We start from the raw sequence: 18,359 nt of genomic DNA, 5'->3' as shown, positions 1-18,359 counted from the left end.
AGACACACACACAAGGACACAAAGACACACACACAAAGACACACAGACACACACACAAGGACACAAAGACACACAGACACACACAAAGACACACAGACACACACACAAGGACACAAAGACACACACAAAGACACAGAGACACATACACATACTAGGGAAATGTTTACTCAGAATTGTTCTTCCACACTTGCCCCTGCTAACATCTCAGTAAATGAGCTAGTAGATCATTTTAATTCAAAAATTAAAAATGTTATAGATGCCATTGCTCCAACTAAGGTAAAGGAAGTGTCTGGGAAGAAAATATCTCCATGGAGAAAGGCCATGAGCGTGAAAACAGAAAAAAGAGAATGTCGAAAAGCTGAACGCAGGTGGTGAAAAACAAATCTCCAGGTTCACTTTGAAATCTATAAAGAGAGACTTGGCCTTTATAATTTGGAATTGAAAAACGCACGACAATCAAGGCACGTGCCTTGTTTGCTACCGTCGACAGACTAACTAACCCCCCAGTGTCAGTAGCCTCTGAATTTCTATCCACCAGGGCGTGCAATGATGTTGCCTCCTTCACTGACAAAATTCAGAACATCAGACAAGCAGTCAGTGCCTCTGCATCAGGAACAGTAAATGTGTTGTCCCTATCTCCACTTAACATCAATTCAGACATCCATGACACAATTCCATCAGATTAATGATAAAAACCTAGAGGACATTATACAACTTCTGAAATCCTCCTCCTGCTGCCTTGATATTATTCCAACAGGATTTTTTAAAGATGTTTGCCTTGCATGGCCTCAGATCTACTTCATATAGTAAACAAGTCTCTTCACTCAGGTATTTTTCCACAGGCCCTGAAAACTGCAGTCATTAAACCGCTCTTAAAAAAGAATAATCTAGATGCTTCAGTAATGAACAATTACAGGCCCATATCAAACCTGCCATTTCTAGGTAAGATCATTGAAAAAGTTGTTTTTCAACAGTTGAGTAATTTCTTGCATTTAAATAACTGTTTTGATGTGTTCCAGTCAGGCTTTCGTCCAAACCACAGCACTGAGACTGCTCTTGTAAAGGTCTTTAATGACATCCACTTAAACACAGACAGTGGCAGAACTTCAGTGTTAGTATTATTAGATCTCAGTGCTGCGTTTGACACTGTTGACCACAGCATATTACTAGACCGACTGGAGAACTGGGTGGGACTTTCGGAAACAGTTCTAAATTGGTTTGAATCCTACTTAAAGGACAGAAACAACTTTGTTTCTATAGGTAAATACACATCTGAGTTGACAAATATGACATGTGGGGTTCCTCAAGGCTCCATCTTGGGGCCTCTTCTCTTTAACATCTACATGCTACCACTGGCTCAGATAATGAAGAACAACAAAATAAGTTACCATAGCTATGCAGATGACACACAAATGTACATAACAATTTCACCAGGAGACTATGCTCCAGTTCAAACACTGAGTAAGTGCATTGAACAAATCAATGACTGGATGTGTCAGAACTTTCTCCAATTAAACAAAGATAAAACTGAGGTAATGGTTTTTGGAGCCAAGTCAGAACGTATAAAAGTTAGCGCTGAGCTTCAGTCTGCAATGTTCAAAACAACAGATAGAGCCAGAAATCTAGGTGTAGTCATGGACTCTGACCTGAGTTTCAACAGTCACATTAAAACAGTTACTAAATCAGCCTACTATCACCTAAAGAACATATCTAGGATTAAAAGACTAATGTCACAGCAGGATTTGGAAAAACTTGTCCATGCTTTTATCTTCAGTAGACTCGACTACTGCAATGGTGTCTTCACAGGTCTCACTAAAAAATCTATTAGGAAGCTGCAGCTGATTCAGAACGCCGCTGCTCGAGTCCTCACTAACACTAAGAAAGTGGATCACATCACTCCTGTTCTGAAGTCTTTACACTGGCTTCATGTGTGTCAAAGAATAGATTTCTAAATACTGCTGCTGGTTTATAAAGCACTGAATGGTTTAGGCCCAGGATACATTTCCGACCTCCTGCTAAATGATGAAGCATCCAGATCTCTCAGGTCTTCAGGGACTGGTCAGCTTTCTGTCCCCAGAGTCAGAACTAAACATGGAGAAGCAGCGTTCAGTTATTATGCTCCAAATATCTGGAACAAACTCCCAGAAACCTGCAGGTCCGCTGCAACTCTGACTACTTTTAAATCCAGCAAGAAGACTTTTCTTTTTGTCGCTGCTTTTAATTGAACTATTCATATCTTAGACTGCACTGTAACTTTTTATTCATGTACTTTTTCTTTTAATGTTTATTTTATTAGCTTTTCTTTTTAATGACTGATTTTTTTTTAATGTCTTTCATTTTTTGTAAAGCACTTTGAATTGCCTTGTGTTGAAAAGTGCTATATAAATAAACTTGCCTTGCCTTGCCTTACACACACAGAGACACATACACACACACACACACACACACACACACACACAACACACACACACACACACACACACACACACACACTCACACACAGTTGTTACCAATTGTCATACATTGTTATACAGATCGTAGCTGACTGTAGAAGATAGTTTGGCACATGTTTACTACTGAATGTATAATAATGAATCCCTAATAAGAGTTCATAGTATATCTCGGTAGGTAAATAGAGCCTATGCTGAATAATGAGATGTTGTAAATGGGGGAAATAGATTGATTTATGGAGCTTTTTATTCTTCATTATTGATATATATTGACTGCTTTGGGTATTTTGTTTATGTTTTCATATGTATATCCTTATTGTAATCTATTTGTATTTACTTCTCCTTCATGTGCAATGTCTTACCTCTGCTGCTGTGACGGAAAACCATCTTTAATTTGGATCATTTTAGGATATCTTGTGTATTTTTTAATCTTTTATTTCGTTTTTTTTTACACCGGACCTTGGTCACTCGTGTGGGCGGGGCTTATCGACGGACGTTGGAATTCTCGCGTTGCTATTGGCCGAGCGCGAAAATTCAAATGTATTAGAAACGGCAACACGCCAGAGAAACAGACGATGCAAGTCTTCGGGAGAAATTGATGTTTTAAAGCTAAAAAACTACTACAATATAACATTCCGGACTTTGGGTTTAAACTGATTGCAGAATGGATACTCTTTCTTATATACAGTAAGTCAGCATTTGTTGTCTTTCGTTTCCCGGTATTAGCTTGATGCTAACGGCTAGCTCTCTGAATGTAATCAACGGATACAGCAGTGTTGTGAAGTAACTACGTACATTAACTTAAGTACAATTTAGAGGTACTTGTACTTTACTTGAGTATTTCAATGTCATGCTACCTTGTACTTATACTCCACTACATGTATTTAATCCCTTTAGTTACTTCACAGATCTGGATAAATGATGTGAAATCTAATCAAGTGTTGAATCAGACTTTAGTTCCACCTGGAGTAAATCCACCAGCTACAAAGTATACAAAGTACTTCAAACTAGCTGCACCTTCACCAGCTTTGAGAACACTTTCATGATCAATCATTATAAAACACATCATATATATTATTCTGAAATGGACCAATCTGCACAATGAATACTTTTACTGTCGCTACTTTCACTATATTTAGATGAGAATACTTTTCTACCTTCCCTTGAGGAACATTTTGAATGCAGGACTTTTACTGAAACAGAGTATTCCTACACTCTGGTACTTCTACTCAAGTATAAGATCTGAGTACTTCTACTTTTACTCAAGTACTGAGAGTACCCCCCCTGTTATAAAGTGAATCTCTGTTTGTGTCGCTGTTAATATCCCTCTCTTCCCTGGTTTAGGGTATTTGAGGAAAGCATGAGTTTGTATACCGGAGACGACCCTCTGGATCCTTGGGGCTCGTGAGTAATCTGAAGTTAGCATTAGCTAATGCTTTTACATTTCAATCAGAATATAAGATACAAATATCCATCTATCTTCCCTCCTTGTGTACTTCCCTCTATAGTGATATATTCTCTGTGTACTTCCCTCTATAGTGATATATTCTCTGTGTACTTCTCTCTCTAGTGATATCTCCTCTGTGTACTTCCCTCTATAGTGATATCTCCTCTGTACTTCCCTCTATAGTGATATCTCCTCTGTGTACTTCCCTCTATAGTGATATCTCCTCTGTGTACTTCTCTCTCTAGTGATATCTCCTCTGTACTTCCCTCTATAGTGATATATTCTCTGTGTACTTCTCTCTCTAGTGATATCTCCTCTATGTACTTCCCTCTATAGTGATATCTCCTCTGTGTACTTCTCTCTCTAGTGATATCTCCTCTGTGTACTTCCCTCTATAGTGATATATTCTCTGTGTACTTCCCTCTATAGTGATATATTCTCTGTGTACTTCTCTCTATAGTGATATATTCTCTGTACTTCCCTCTATAGTGATATATTCTCTGTGTACTTCTCTCTATAGTGATATCTCCTCTGTGTACTTCTCTCTGTAGTGATATCTCCTCTGTGTACTTCTCTCTGTAGTGATATCTCCTCTGTGTACTTCCCTCTATAGTGATATCTTCTCTGTGTACTTCTCTCTCTAGTGATATCTCCTCTGTGTACTTCTCTCTATAGTGATATATTCTCTGTGTACTTCTCTCTATAGTGATATCTCCTCTGTGTACTTCTCTCTATAGTGATATATTCTCTGTGTACTTCTCTCTCTAGTGATATCTCCTCTGTGTACTTCTCTCTATAGTGATATCTTCTCTGTGTACTTCTCTCTCTAGTGATATATTCTCTGTGTACTTCCCTCTATAGTGATATCTCCTCTGTGTACTTCTCTCTATAGTGATATATTCTCTGTGTACTTCTCTCTATAGTGATATATTCTCTGTGTACTTCCCTCTATAGTGATATCTCCTCTGTGTACTTCTCTCTATAGTGATATATTCTCTGTGTACTTCTCTCTATAGTGATATATTCTCTGTGTACTTCCCTCTATAGTGATATCTCCTCTGTGTACTTCTCTCTATAGTGATATCTCCTCTGTGTACTTCTCTCTATAGTGATATATTCTCTGTGTACTTCTCTCTCTAGTGATATATTCTCTGTGTACTTCCCTCTATAGTGATATCTCCTCTGTGTACTTCTCTCTCTAGTGATATCTCCTCTGTGTACTTCTCTCTATAGTGATATCTCCTCTGTGTACTTCTCTCTATAGTGATATATTCTCTGTGTACTTCTCTCTATAGTGATATATTCTCTGTGTACTTCCCTCTATAGTGATATCTCCTCTGTGTACTTCTCTCTCTAGTGATATCTCCTCTGTGTACTTCTCTCTATAGTGATATCTCCTCTGTGTACTTCCCTCTATAGTGATATATTCTCTGTGTACTTCTCTCTCTAGTGATATATTCTCTGTGTACTTCTCTCTATAGTGATATCTCCTCTGTGTACTTCTCTCTCTAGTGATATCTCCTCTGTGTACTTCTCTCTATAGTGATATCTTCTCTGTGTACTTCTCTCTATAGTGATATCTCCTCTGTGTACTTCTCTCTATAGTGATATCTCCTCTGTGTACTTCTCTCTATAGTGATATATTCTCTGTGTACTTCTCTCTATAGTGATATCTCCTCTGTGTACTTCTCTCTATAGTGATATCTCCTCTGTGTACTTCTCTCTATAGTGATATCTCCTCTGTGTACTTCTCTCTGTAGTGATATCTGCTCTGTGTACTTCTCTCTATAGTGATATCTCCTCTGTGTACTTCTCTCTCTAGTGATATCTCCTCTATGTACTTCTCTCTATAGTGATATATTCTCTGTGTACTTCTCTCTATAGTGATATCTCCTCTGTGTACTTCTCTCTATAGTGATATCTCCTCTGTGTACTTCTCTCTATAGTGATATCTCCTCTGTGTACTTCTCTCTGTAGTGATATCTGCTCTGTGTACTTCTCTCTATAGTGATATCTCCTCTGTGTACTTCTCTCTCTAGTGATATCTCCTCTGTGTACTTCTCTCTCTAGTGATATCTCCTCTGTGTACTTCTCTCTCTAGTGATATCTCCTCTGTGTACTTCTCTCTATAGTGATATCTCCTCTGTGTACTTCTCTCTGTAGTGATATCTCCTCTGTGTACTTCCCTCTATAGTGATATCTCCTCTGTGTAATTCTCTCTGTAGTGATATCTCCTCTGTGTACTTCTCTCTATAGTGATATCTCCTCTGTGTACTTCTCTCTATAGTGATATCTGCTCTGTGTACTTCTCTCTATAGTGATATCTGCTCTGTGTACTTCTCTCTATCGTGATATCTCCTCTGTGTACTTCTCTCTCCAGTGATATCTGCTCTGTGTACTTCTCTCTATCGTGATATCTCCTCTGTGTACTTCTCTCTCCAGTGATATCTCCTCTGTGTACTTCTCTCTATAGTGATATCTCCTCTGTGTACTTCTCTCTATCGTGATATCTGCTCTGTGTACTTCTCTCTATAGTGATATCTCCTCTGTGTACTTCTCTCTATCGTGATATCTGCTCTGTGTACTTCTCTCTATAGTGATATCTGCTCTGTGTACTTCTCTCTATAGTGATATCTGCTCTGTGTACTTCTCTCTATCGTGATATTCTCTCTTCGTGATATCTTCCTCTTCTTCCAGTGATATATTCTCTGTGTACTTCTCTCTCTAGTGATATATTCTCTGTGTACTTCCCTCTATAGTGATATCTCCTCTGTGTACTTCTCTCTCTAGTGATATCTCCTCTGTGTACTTCTCTCTATAGTGATATCTCCTCTGTGTACTTCTCTCTATAGTGATATATTCTCTGTGTACTTCTCTCTATAGTGATATCTCCTCTGTGTACTTCTCTCTGTAGTGATATCTCCTCTGTGTACTTCTCTCTCCAGTGATATCTCCTCTGTGTACTTCTCTCTCCAGTGATATCTCCTCTGTGTACTTCTCTCTGTAGTGATATCTCCTCTGTGTACTTCTCTCTCCAGTGATATCTCCTCTGTGTACTTCTCTCTGTAGTGATATCTCCTCTGTGTACTTCTCTCTGTAGTGATATCTCCTCTGTGTACTTCTCTCTCCAGTGATATCTGCTCTGTGTACTTCTCTCTGTAGTGATATCTGCTCTGTGTACTTCTCTCTATAGTGATATCTCCTCTGTGTACTTCTCTCTATAGTGATATCTCCTCTGTGTACTTCTCTCTATAGTGATATCTCCTCTGTGTACTTCTCTCTGTAGTGATATCTCCTCTGTGTACTTCTCTCTCCAGTGATATCTCCTCTGTGTACTTCTCTCTATAGTGATATCTCCTCTGTGTACTTCTCTCTGTAGTGATATCTCCTCTGTGTACTTCTCTCTATAGTGATATCTCCTCTGTGTACTTCTCTCTATAGTGATATCTCCTCTGTGTACTTCTCTCTCCAGTGATATCTCCTCTGTGTACTTCTCTCTCCAGTGATATCTCCTCTGTGTACTTCTCTCTATAGTGATATCTCCTCTGTGTACTTCTCTCTATAGTGATATCTCCTCTGTGTACTTCTCTCTCCAGTGATATCTCCTCTGTGTACTTCTCTCTCCAGTGATATCTCCTCTGTGTACTTCTCTCTGTAGTGATATCTGCTCTTTATATTGATGTGTTCTCTGTGTTCAGGTTCGTGATGTACTTGGAGTCCCAGGATGGAGGCTGTGAACTGCCTCAGGCTCTGGACCGTCTGGTGCAGGAATTTCTGAACGTGGAGAAATACGCAAATGACATCCGATATGTGAACTACTGCATCAGATGTGTGAGTGTCTCTGGGATATCACCTATTATTTTGATAATCGTTAAAGTTCAGGCAAGAGATATGAAAGAAAAACAGACGTCTCAAAGATCAACATTTCCTGTTTATCACGGTAAAGTAAACATGTCGGGGGTTTTTCAGTGAAGACGTATAAACATGTCACATTTGACTTTGATAACATTGTGACGGTATTTTTTAATATTTTCTCATAAATGAAAATTAAGCGAAAGATAAATCAATTTAAAAAAACAATTAGTAACTACCACAGTTTGCTGTTATTCAGGCTTATAGAAAAGCACATATTTGCATAATTCATCTACCGTTTAAAGTTCATTTTCCTGCCAAACTGTAAAATATAATGCTGTTTCCTGACTTTTTAACCACCTCACGCTCTGAGAAACGGTGGCAGCTCCATTATACATCCGTAATACTTCTACATTTTGTTATGCAGACTAACACTAGCGTTTCCTTCACTGTCCCTCTGTGTTTCAGGCAAGCTTTTACCCGGAGCCGGTGGCCGTGTACAATCACGTTTTCAGTAAAGGAGTCGGCACGAGGACGGCGGCACTTTACGTTTCCTGGGCGAAACAGTTTGAGCAGAACGGGAAGATCGAACAGGCCGAGGCTGTTTTCCAGAGAGCTTTAGAGAACGAAGCTCAGCCCGGAGACACCGTGCTCAACGAACACAGGTACACAGAGACGTGGTACAAGTACACACATCCTTTACTCAAGTAGAAGTACAGATACTCGTGTTTAAAAATACTCTGGTGAAAGTAGAAGTACTGACTAAACTTCTTTACTCAAGTGAAAGTAAAGAGGCTTTGAAATGTACTTCAGTAAAAAGTACCCATAACTAGCAGCTGCTTTAAAGAGTACCTGACCTCCCTTTATATTAATAGAACAATAATGTCATTGTTAGCTAATGAATGTTTCCATGCTGAACAACGGCAACATGACAACGTTTCCATTGGTCCCTCTTCTTTAGAGAAGACCAGGAAATGATGGATACACGGATCGTGTTCAAATCAATAGGCACGCAATGACTCTAAAGAATAATGATCACGCATCAAACACACATTCAGACTAAAGGAACCAGCTGTTTGGAAAATGAGAGAAGTAGAAAGTACAAGTATTTGAGTTCAACATGTAGGAAGTAGAAAGTACAGGTATTTGGGTTCAACATGTAAGAAGTAGAAAGTACAGGTATTTGAGTTCAACATGTAAGAAGTAGAAAGTACAGGTATTTGAGTTCAACATGTAAGAAGCAGAAAGTACAGGTATTTGTGTTCAACATGAGAGAAGTAGAAAGTACAGGTATTTGAGTTCAACATGTAAGAAGTAGAAAGTACAGGTATTTGAGTTCAACATGAGAGAAGTAGAAAGTACAGGTATTTGAGTTCAACATGTAAGAAGCAGAAAGTACAGGTATTTGTGTTCAACATGTAAGAAGTAGAAAGTACAGGTATTTGAGTTCAACATGTGAGAAGTAGAAAGTACAGGTATTTGAGTTCAACATGTAAGAAGCAGAAAGTACAGGTATTTGTGTTCAACATGTAAGAAGTAGAAAGTACAGGTATTTGAGTTCAACATGTAAGAAGTAGAAAGTACAGGTATTTCAGTTCAACATGTAAGAAGTAGAAAGTACAGGTATTTGAGTTCAACATGTAAGAAGCAGAAAGTACAGGTATTTGAGTTCAACATGTAAGAAGTAGAAAGTACAGGTATTTGAGTTCAACATGTAAGAAGTAGAAAGTACAGGTATTTGAGTTCAACATGAGAGAAGTAGAAAGTACAGGTATTTGAGTTCAACATGTGAGAAGTAGAAAGTACAGGTATTTGAGTTCAACATGTAAGAAGTAGAAAGTACAGGTATTTGAGTTCAACATGTGAGAAGTAGAAAGTACAGGTATTTGTGTTCAACATGTAAGAAGTAGAAAGTACAGGTATTTGAGTTCAACATGTGAGAAGTAGAAAGTACAGGTATTTGTGTTCAACATGTAAGAAGTAGAAAGTACAGGTATTTGTGTTCAACATGTAAGAAGTAGAAAGTACAGGTATTTGAGTTCAACATGTGAGAAGTAGAAAGTACAGGTATTTGTGTTCAACATGTAAGAAGTAGAAAGTACAGGTATTTGAGTTCAACATGTGAGAAGTAGAAAGTACAGGTATTTGTGTTCAACATGTAAGAAGTAGAAAGTACAGGTATTTGTGTTCAACATGTAAGAAGTAGAAAGTACAGGTATTTGAGTTCAACATGTGAGAAGTAGAAAGTACAGGTATTTGTGTTCAACATGTAAGAAGTAGAAAGTACAGGTATTTGAGTTCAACATGTGAGAAGTAGAAAGTACAGGTATTTGAGTTCAACATGTGAGAAGTAGAAAGTACAGGTATTTGAGTTCAACATGTGAGAAGTAGAAAGTACAGGTATTTGAGTTCAACATGTAAGAAGTAGAAAGTACAGGTATTTGGGTTCAACATGTAAGAAGTAGAAAGTACAGGTATTTGAGTTCAACATGTAAGAAGTAGAAAGTACAGGTATTTGAGTTCAACATGTAGGAAGTAGAAAGTACAGGTATTTGAGTTCAACATGTAAGAAGTAGAAAGTACAGGTATTTGTGTTCAACATGTAAGAAGTAGAAAGTACAGGTATTTGAGTTCAACATGTAAGAAGTAGAAAGTACAGGTATTTGAGTTCAACATGTAAGAAGCAGAAAGTACAGGTATTTGAGTTCAACATGTAAGAAGCAGAAAGTACAGGTATTTGAGTTCAACATGTAAGAAGTAGAAAGTACAGGTATTTGAGTTCAACATGTAAGAAGTAGAAAGTACAGGTATTTGAGTTCAACATGTAAGAAGTAGAAAGTACAGGTATTTGAGTTCAACATGAGAGAAGTAGAAAGTACAGGTATTTGAGTTCAACATGTGAGAAGTAGAAAGTACAGGTATTTGAGTTCAACATGTAAGAAGTAGAAAGTACAGGTATTTGAGTTCAACATGTGAGAAGTAGAAAGTACAGGTATTTGTGTTCAACATGTAAGAAGTAGAAAGTACAGGTATTTGAGTTCAACATGTGAGAAGTAGAAAGTACAGGTATTTGTGTTCAACATGTAAGAAGTAGAAAGTACAGGTATTTGTGTTCAACATGTAAGAAGTAGAAAGTACAGGTATTTGAGTTCAACATGTAAGAAGTAGAAAGTACAGGTATTTCAGTTCAACATGTAAGAAGTAGAAAGTACAGGTATTTGAGTTCAACATGTAAGAAGCAGAAAGTACAGGTATTTGAGTTCAACATGTAAGAAGTAGAAAGTACAGGTATTTGAGTTCAACATGTAAGAAGTAGAAAGTACAGGTATTTGAGTTCAACATGAGAGAAGTAGAAAGTACAGGTATTTGAGTTCAACATGTGAGAAGTAGAAAGTACAGGTATTTGAGTTCAACATGTAAGAAGTAGAAAGTACAGGTATTTGAGTTCAACATGTGAGAAGTAGAAAGTACAGGTATTTGTGTTCAACATGTAAGAAGTAGAAAGTACAGGTATTTGAGTTCAACATGTGAGAAGTAGAAAGTACAGGTATTTGTGTTCAACATGTAAGAAGTAGAAGTACAGGTATTTGTGTTCAACATGTAAGAAGTAGAAAGTACAGGTATTTGAGTTCAACATGTGAGAAGTAGAAAGTACAGGTATTTGTGTTCAACATGTAAGAAGTAGAAAGTACAGGTATTTGAGTTCAACATGTGAGAAGTAGAAAGTACAGGTATTTGTGTTCAACATGTAAGAAGTAGAAAGTACAGGTATTTGTGTTCAACATGTAAGAAGTAGAAAGTACAGGTATTTGAGTTCAACATGTGAGAAGTAGAAAGTACAGGTATTTGTGTTCAACATGTAAGAAGTAGAAAGTACAGGTATTTGAGTTCAACATGTGAGAAGTAGAAAGTACAGGTATTTGTGTTCAACGTGTAAGAAGTAGAAAGTACAGGTATTTGTGTTCAACGTGTAAGAAGTAGAAAGTACAGGTATTTGGGTTCAACATGTAAGAAGTAGAAAGTACAGGTATTTGTGTTCAACATGTAAGAAGTAGAAAGTACAGGTATTTGAGTTCAACATGTAAGAAGTAGAAAGTACAGGTATTTGAGTTCAACATGTGAGAAGTAGAAAGTACAGGTATTTGTGTTCAACATGTAAGAAGTAGAAAGTACAGGTATTAGTGTTCAACATGTAAGAAGTAGAAAGTACAGGTATTTGAGTTCAACATGTGAGAAGTAGAAAGTACAGGTATTTGTGTTCAACATGTAAGAAGTAGAAAGTACAGGTATTTGAGTTCAACATGTGAGAAGTAGAAAGTACAGGTATTTGTGTTCAACATGTAAGAAGTAGAAAGTACAGGTATTTGTGTTCAAAATGTAAGAAGTAGAAAGTACAGGTATTTGAGTTCAACATGTAAGAAGTAGAAAGTACAGGTATTTGAGTTCAACATGTGAGAAGTAGAAAGTACAGGTATTTGAGTTCAACATGTAAGAAGTAGAAAGTACAGGTATTTGAGTTCAACATGTGAGAAGTAGAAAGTACAGGTATTTGAGTTCAACATGTGAGAAGTAGAAAGTACAGGTATTTGAGTTCAACATGGAAGAAGTAGAAAGTACAGGTATTTGAGTTCAACATGTAAGAAGTAGAAAGTACAGGTATTTGAGTTCAACATGTGAGAAGTAGAAAGTACAGGTATTTGAGTTCAACATGTAAGAAGTAGAAAGTACAGGTATTTGAGTTCAACATGTAAGAAGTAGAAAGTACAGGTATTTGAGTTCAACATGTAAGAAGTAGAAAGTACAGGTATTTGAGTTCAACATGTGAGAAGTAGAAAGTACAGGTATTTGAGTTCAACATGTAAGAAGTAGAAAGTACAGGTATTTGAGTTCAACATGTAAGAAGTAGAAAGTACAGGTATTTGTGTTCAACATGTAAGAAGTAGAAAGTACAGGTATTTGAGTTCAACATGTGAGAAGTAGAAAGTACAGGTATTTGAGTTCAACATGTAAGAAGTAGAAAGTACAGGTATTTGAGTTCAACATGTGAGAAGTAGAAAGTACAGGTATTTGAGTTCAACATGTAAGAAGTAGAAAGTACAGGTATTTGAGTTCAACATGTAAGAAGTAGAAAGTACAGGTATTTGGGTTCAACATGTGAGAAGTAGAAAGTACAGGTATTTGTGTTCAACATGTAAGAAGTAGAAAGTACAGGTATTTGTGTTCAACATGTAAGAAGTAGAAAGTACAGGTATTTGTGTTCAACATGTGAGAAGTAGAAAGTACAGGTATTTGTGTTCAAAGTGTAAGAAGTAGAAAGTACAGGTATTTGTGTTCAACATGTGAGAAGTAGAAAGTACAGGTATTTGTGTTCAACATGTAAGAAGTAGAAAGTACAGATATTTGAGTGCAACATGAGAGAAGTAGAAAGTACAGGTATTTGAGTTCAACATGTAAGAAGTAGAAAGTACAGGTATTTGTGTTCAACATGTAAGAAGTAGAAAGTACAGGTATTTGAGTGCAACATGAGAGAAGTAGAAAGTACAGGTATTTGTGTTCAACATGTAAGAAGTAGAAAGTACAGGTATTTGTGTTCAACATGTGAGAAGTAGAAAGTACAGGTATTTGTGTTCAACATGTAAGAAGTAGAAAGTACAGGTATTTGAGTTCAACATGTGAGAAGTAGAAAGTACAGGTATTTGTGTTCAACATGTAAGAAGTAGAAAGTACAGGTATTTGAGTTCAACATGTGAGAAGTAGAAAGTACAGGTATTTGTGTTCAACATGTAAGAAGTAGAAAGTACAGGTATTTGAGTTCAACATGTAAGAAGTAGAAAGTACAGGTATTTGAGTTCAACATGTAAGAAGTAGAAAGTACAGGTATTTGAGTTCAACATGTAAGAAGTAGAAAGTACAGGTATTTGAGTTCAACATGTGAGAAGTAGAAAGTACAGGTATTTGAGTTCAACATGTAAGAAGTAGAAAGTACAGGTATTTGAGTTCAACATGAGAGAAGTAGAAAGTACAGGTATTTGAGTTCAACATGTAAGAAGTAGAAAGTACAGGTATTTGAGTTCAACATGTAAGAAGTAGAAAGTACAGGTATTTGACTTCAACATGTGAGAAGTAGAAAGTACAGGTATTTGAGTTCAACATGTGAGAAGTAGAAAGTACAGGTATTTGAGTTCAACATGTAAGAAGTAGAAAGTACAGGTATTTGAGTTCAACATGTAAGAAGTAGAAAGTACAGGTATTTGAGTTCAACATGTAAGAAGTAGAAAGTACAGGTATTTGAGTTCAACATGTAAGAAGTAGAAAGTACAGGTATTTGAGTTCAACATGTAAGAAGTAGAAAGTACAGGTATTTGTGTTCAACATGTAAGAAGTAGAAAGTACAGGTATCTGTGTTCAACATGTAAGAAGTCAAAGTCATCAGAATAATAAGTAGTGGAGTAAAGTACTGATACCAGAAAAATGTACTTAACTACAGTAACAAAGTATTTGTACTCCACTACTTCCCACCTCTGCAGGAAACCCAGAAATACGTACCTGGGGAATAATAAATAATAACTGGTATTCGTGACTGATTTTATATATTTTCTATATATATATTAAATATATAAAAATATTATTTTTTCGTATTCTGGATTGTGGGAGACGGTATTTCGATCTCTCTGTACACACAAACTGAAAGATTGACAATACAGTTGACTTTGACTTTTGATTTTGCAATTGATCCATTAAAATATTAATTTAAATGTGATCTCATCTGCAGGCAGTTTCAAATCAGAAACCAAATCCAGGCTCCAGTATCAGGTGAGAGGAGTGCTTTACTTTCCTTAAAGGTCTCCTATCATCCTCCTCTTCATCAATATATCACAGGTCTCAGATATATCCAGAGCCGGTCTCTGATTGGCTGAAACACCAAACAGATCATTGCAGCATTACCCATAATCCCCTCTGTTTCAGCCCTGTTTCCAAAGTGCTGATTCTCTGTCTGTTACTTTAGATGAAAATAAGGAGCCCCTCCCCACGCCCCTCTGAGAGAGATTTGGTTACAAAGAACACATTAGGCGCTTTCACACCAAGTCCTTTGCCGTACTTAGTTCATGAGAACTCTTTAGTTCTCATGAACTAAGTACAGATCGCGTTCACACCGGAATAAGTCCCTGAGGAAGGATTAGGCAAATGAAGCCGCTGACGTCACTTCTTCTTCTGCTTTGGGTTTACTGGCAGGCCGCAAACAACTTCCCCGGCCGGAAGTCCCCGGAGTTGGGGACTGGCTTCAGTAGAAGCTGCTGGGACTCCCAGCAGCTAGTTCCGGATTTCTTTGTAGTGAACGCACATTTTCGGAACTATACTGGGAAAAGTACTCTGGTGTGAAAGCGCCTAATGGTGCTCTAGGAGGAGATTCAGGTGATAAGGTGGGGGGTTGGCTAATGGTTACACAAGACAAAACATCGTTATGACAGAGGGGACACATGTTGATGTAGAAAAGACATGAAGAAGTGGATTTTGCATAATAGGAGACCTTTAATTACTTCATTGTTCTACAGTGGATTTATCATATCCGCCTTTAACTGTTTTAATTCCATGTTTTTGTTGTAAAGCAGCAAGTCGTACACCATTGCAAAACTCCAACCTGACAAACCAGATGTCCTCTCAACGAGAACCTGCTGCTCAGTACAAGGTGTGTGACTTTCAATATTATCCTTAACAATTTAACACACTTTATTACACTCTATTCCGATTGGTCGATTGGTTCATTTCAGAGCTCTATATGACAGTAGTGCAGTATTTTCTTATTGGAAGCAACACGATCATTTTCAAGTCCATAAAATCATTTGAATCAACATTGGGAGTCGAGTCTTTAGTTTGTTTAGTATGTGGTCGCGTGATAAGAGGGATAACTTGCAGCGAGGCGGCATTACTTTTTTGCAACTCATATATATCAATATTCCAAATACTTTATATAGACTATTCTGCACTGTTTCAATTATATTCTATTTTATTTAATTTACCTGTACTATTTATCTGTTGTATTGTGTTCTGTTGGAGGAGCCTTTGACCTAAGAATGGCATTGATATACACTAGGGGTGTAACGGTTCACAAACATTTCGGTTCGGTACGTACCTCGGTTTTTTGGTCACGGTTCGGTTCGGTACGTTTTCGGTACAGCAGAATTTTTTTTCACAAAACAAAACATATATATATATATATTTTTTTATTATTATTAAACTGTGAATAATGTATTCACTCAAATAAATACAAAATATAATAAAATAAACATTAAGGTGCAGCATTTCGATGAACTGAAATAATCTGTATTTGAACTTTACTGTAGGCTACTAGTACTCACAAAACATAAACTATTAGTTTTGGGTTTTTTATTTTTTATTAAACTGAATATTCACTCAAAAAAATACAAAATAAAATAACATTAAGGTGCAGCATTTCGATGAACTGAAATAATCTGTATTTGAACTTTACTGTACTGTTCCTAAGCAGCCAGCTTGACATTATGACTTGCTTGTCATTGTATTTTCATGTTTTTTTAAAGAAAGATTAACTTGTCCACATTGCTTGCTGAAAGGGCAGATCTGCTGGCACTAACAATGTCTCCTGCTGTGGAGAACACCCTCTCTAGGGACAGAGGTAGCAGATACAGCCAGGTAGCGCTTTGCTAACATGGCAACATAAGGATATTTGGCGTTTGTAATAGCTTTGGCTCGGTCTGAACTCTTTGCGAGTGGTGGAGGCTTACATGCTAGCGGGAGTTGGGTTTGCACTTCAGTCTTTTTTCTTTTGGTACCGGTGATATTCACGTTCGGGTGATGCCTTTTCAAGAGTGTGCAAGTTTGATGTATTGCCAGCCGCGTAACCAATTTTAGTTGAACAATGCCGACAAACAGCTTTGGTTCGGTCCACCTGTCTTTGTTCTTCATCCTTGTACGTAACTGCGAAACCAAAATGTTCCCAAACCGGAGACTTCAATGATGCTGGAGGATTTTCGAGCTCAACTTTATCTGCGTTCGCCATTAATTTTCGACAGTTCCTCAAATTACTGACTAAATTTGAACGCATCCCTCTGACCAGCTCTCATAGTATGCCTCTCATCCAATGAAATGACTTGCTCGCTCTATGACACGTTGAACCCAATGTGAGCAAATTACTCTGAATGCTGCGACGCAGCACCTGAGATTACTTCCAAAAAGTTGTTCACGTTCTCAATTTTTTTACGTCTAACGTTATATTCGTTCGGTACACTTCGGTACACACCTGTACCGAACCGAAGGGCCCGTACCGAATAATTTCGGTACGGGTACGTGTACCGTTACACCCCTAATATACACTGACAATAAAAGACTTGAATCCTTGACATTTTACTGAAAAAAGATCCTGACACGACTATTTTTTTGTACAGGACACAAACATGGACATAACAATAACATGTAGGAGATGACATTCCCATCTCAGACAACAACAGAAGAAAAACAGATACAGTCATTAGGATCACTTCAACATTTCACAAACAAAAACACAACAGGTCGAGCATATCTATTGTTCCTTTAATCCCACTCTCCGTTAGAGCTGATTATTTCCCATTTCATGGCGTTTTGAGCTACTACTAATCTACTCTACAAAACACCTTAAATTAAGATTACTCCTTGATTGACTTTTAAAAATATATATTTTAGCCAGAAGAATAGTTGTATTTATTGTGCGGTCTTCATCTAAAAGCCCAAATAAAATATTAAAGGGTGTAAATGTAAATTCAATATTTGCCGCCAAATAATTTGCAAAACCTTACGATTTGTGTGGAAACATTTTCATTATTAAGTTTTTTTTTTTTGGAACCTCTTTTCCTTTCTCGATCCTCCTTATTAACGGTCATTACAGTCCTTAGCAACGGTCGTAACAGTCCTTAGCAACGGTCATTACAGTCCTTAGCAACAGTCGTTACAGTGTCATTACAGTCCTTAGCAACGGTCTTTACAGTCCTTAGCAACGGTCGTTACAGTCCTTAACAACGGTCGTTACAGTCCTTAACAACGGTCATTACAGTCCTTATCAACGGTCATTACAGTCCTTATCAACGGTTATTACAGTCCTTATCAACGGTTATTACAGTCCTTATCAACGGTCATTACAGTCCTTATCAACGGTCATTACAGTCCTTAGCAACGGTCATTACAGTGTCATTACAGTCCTTATCAACGGTCATTACAGTCCTTATCAACGGTCATTACAGTCCTTAGCAACGGTCATTACAGTGTCATTACAGTCCTTAGCAACGGTCTTTACAGTCCTTAGCAACGGTCGTTACAGTCCTTAACAACGGTCGTTACAGTCCTTATCAACGGTTATTACAGTCCTTATCAACGGTCATTACAGTCCTTAGCAACGGTCATTACAGTGTCATTACAGTCCTTAGCAACGGTCTTTACAGTCCTTAGCAACGGTCATTACAGTGTCATTACAGTCCTTAGCAACGGTCTTTACAGTGCTTATCAACGGTCATTACAGTCCTTAGCAACGGTCATTACAGTCCTTAGCAACGGTCATTACAGTCCTTATCAACGGTCATTACAGTCCTAGCAACGGTCTATTC

General features: G+C 37.5%; 1 protein-coding gene across 1 annotated transcript; it reads left to right on the top strand.

Annotated features, from left to right (window-relative positions):
- Positions 1-2,975: 2,975 nt before the first annotated feature.
- On the top strand, positions 2,976-14,562 carry LOC117554671 (mitotic checkpoint serine/threonine-protein kinase BUB1-like; the record flags this gene model as incomplete). Its single annotated transcript, XM_034229146.1, is given in 5 exon segments — positions 2,976-3,137; positions 3,795-3,854; positions 7,596-7,728; positions 8,218-8,414; positions 14,522-14,562. Coding segments are annotated over 5 exon segments (454 nt in total), but the record flags the coding sequence as incomplete, so codon positions are not given.
- Between the last annotated feature and the right edge of the window lie 3,797 nt (positions 14,563-18,359).

Source organism: Gymnodraco acuticeps, unplaced genomic scaffold, assembly GCF_902827175.1.
Source record: "Gymnodraco acuticeps unplaced genomic scaffold, fGymAcu1.1, whole genome shotgun sequence".
Lineage (NCBI taxonomy): Eukaryota > Metazoa > Chordata > Actinopteri > Perciformes > Bathydraconidae > Gymnodraco > Gymnodraco acuticeps.
The sequence above is the reverse complement of the archived record's forward strand: the minus strand, read 5'-3'. Positions and strand labels throughout refer to the sequence as shown.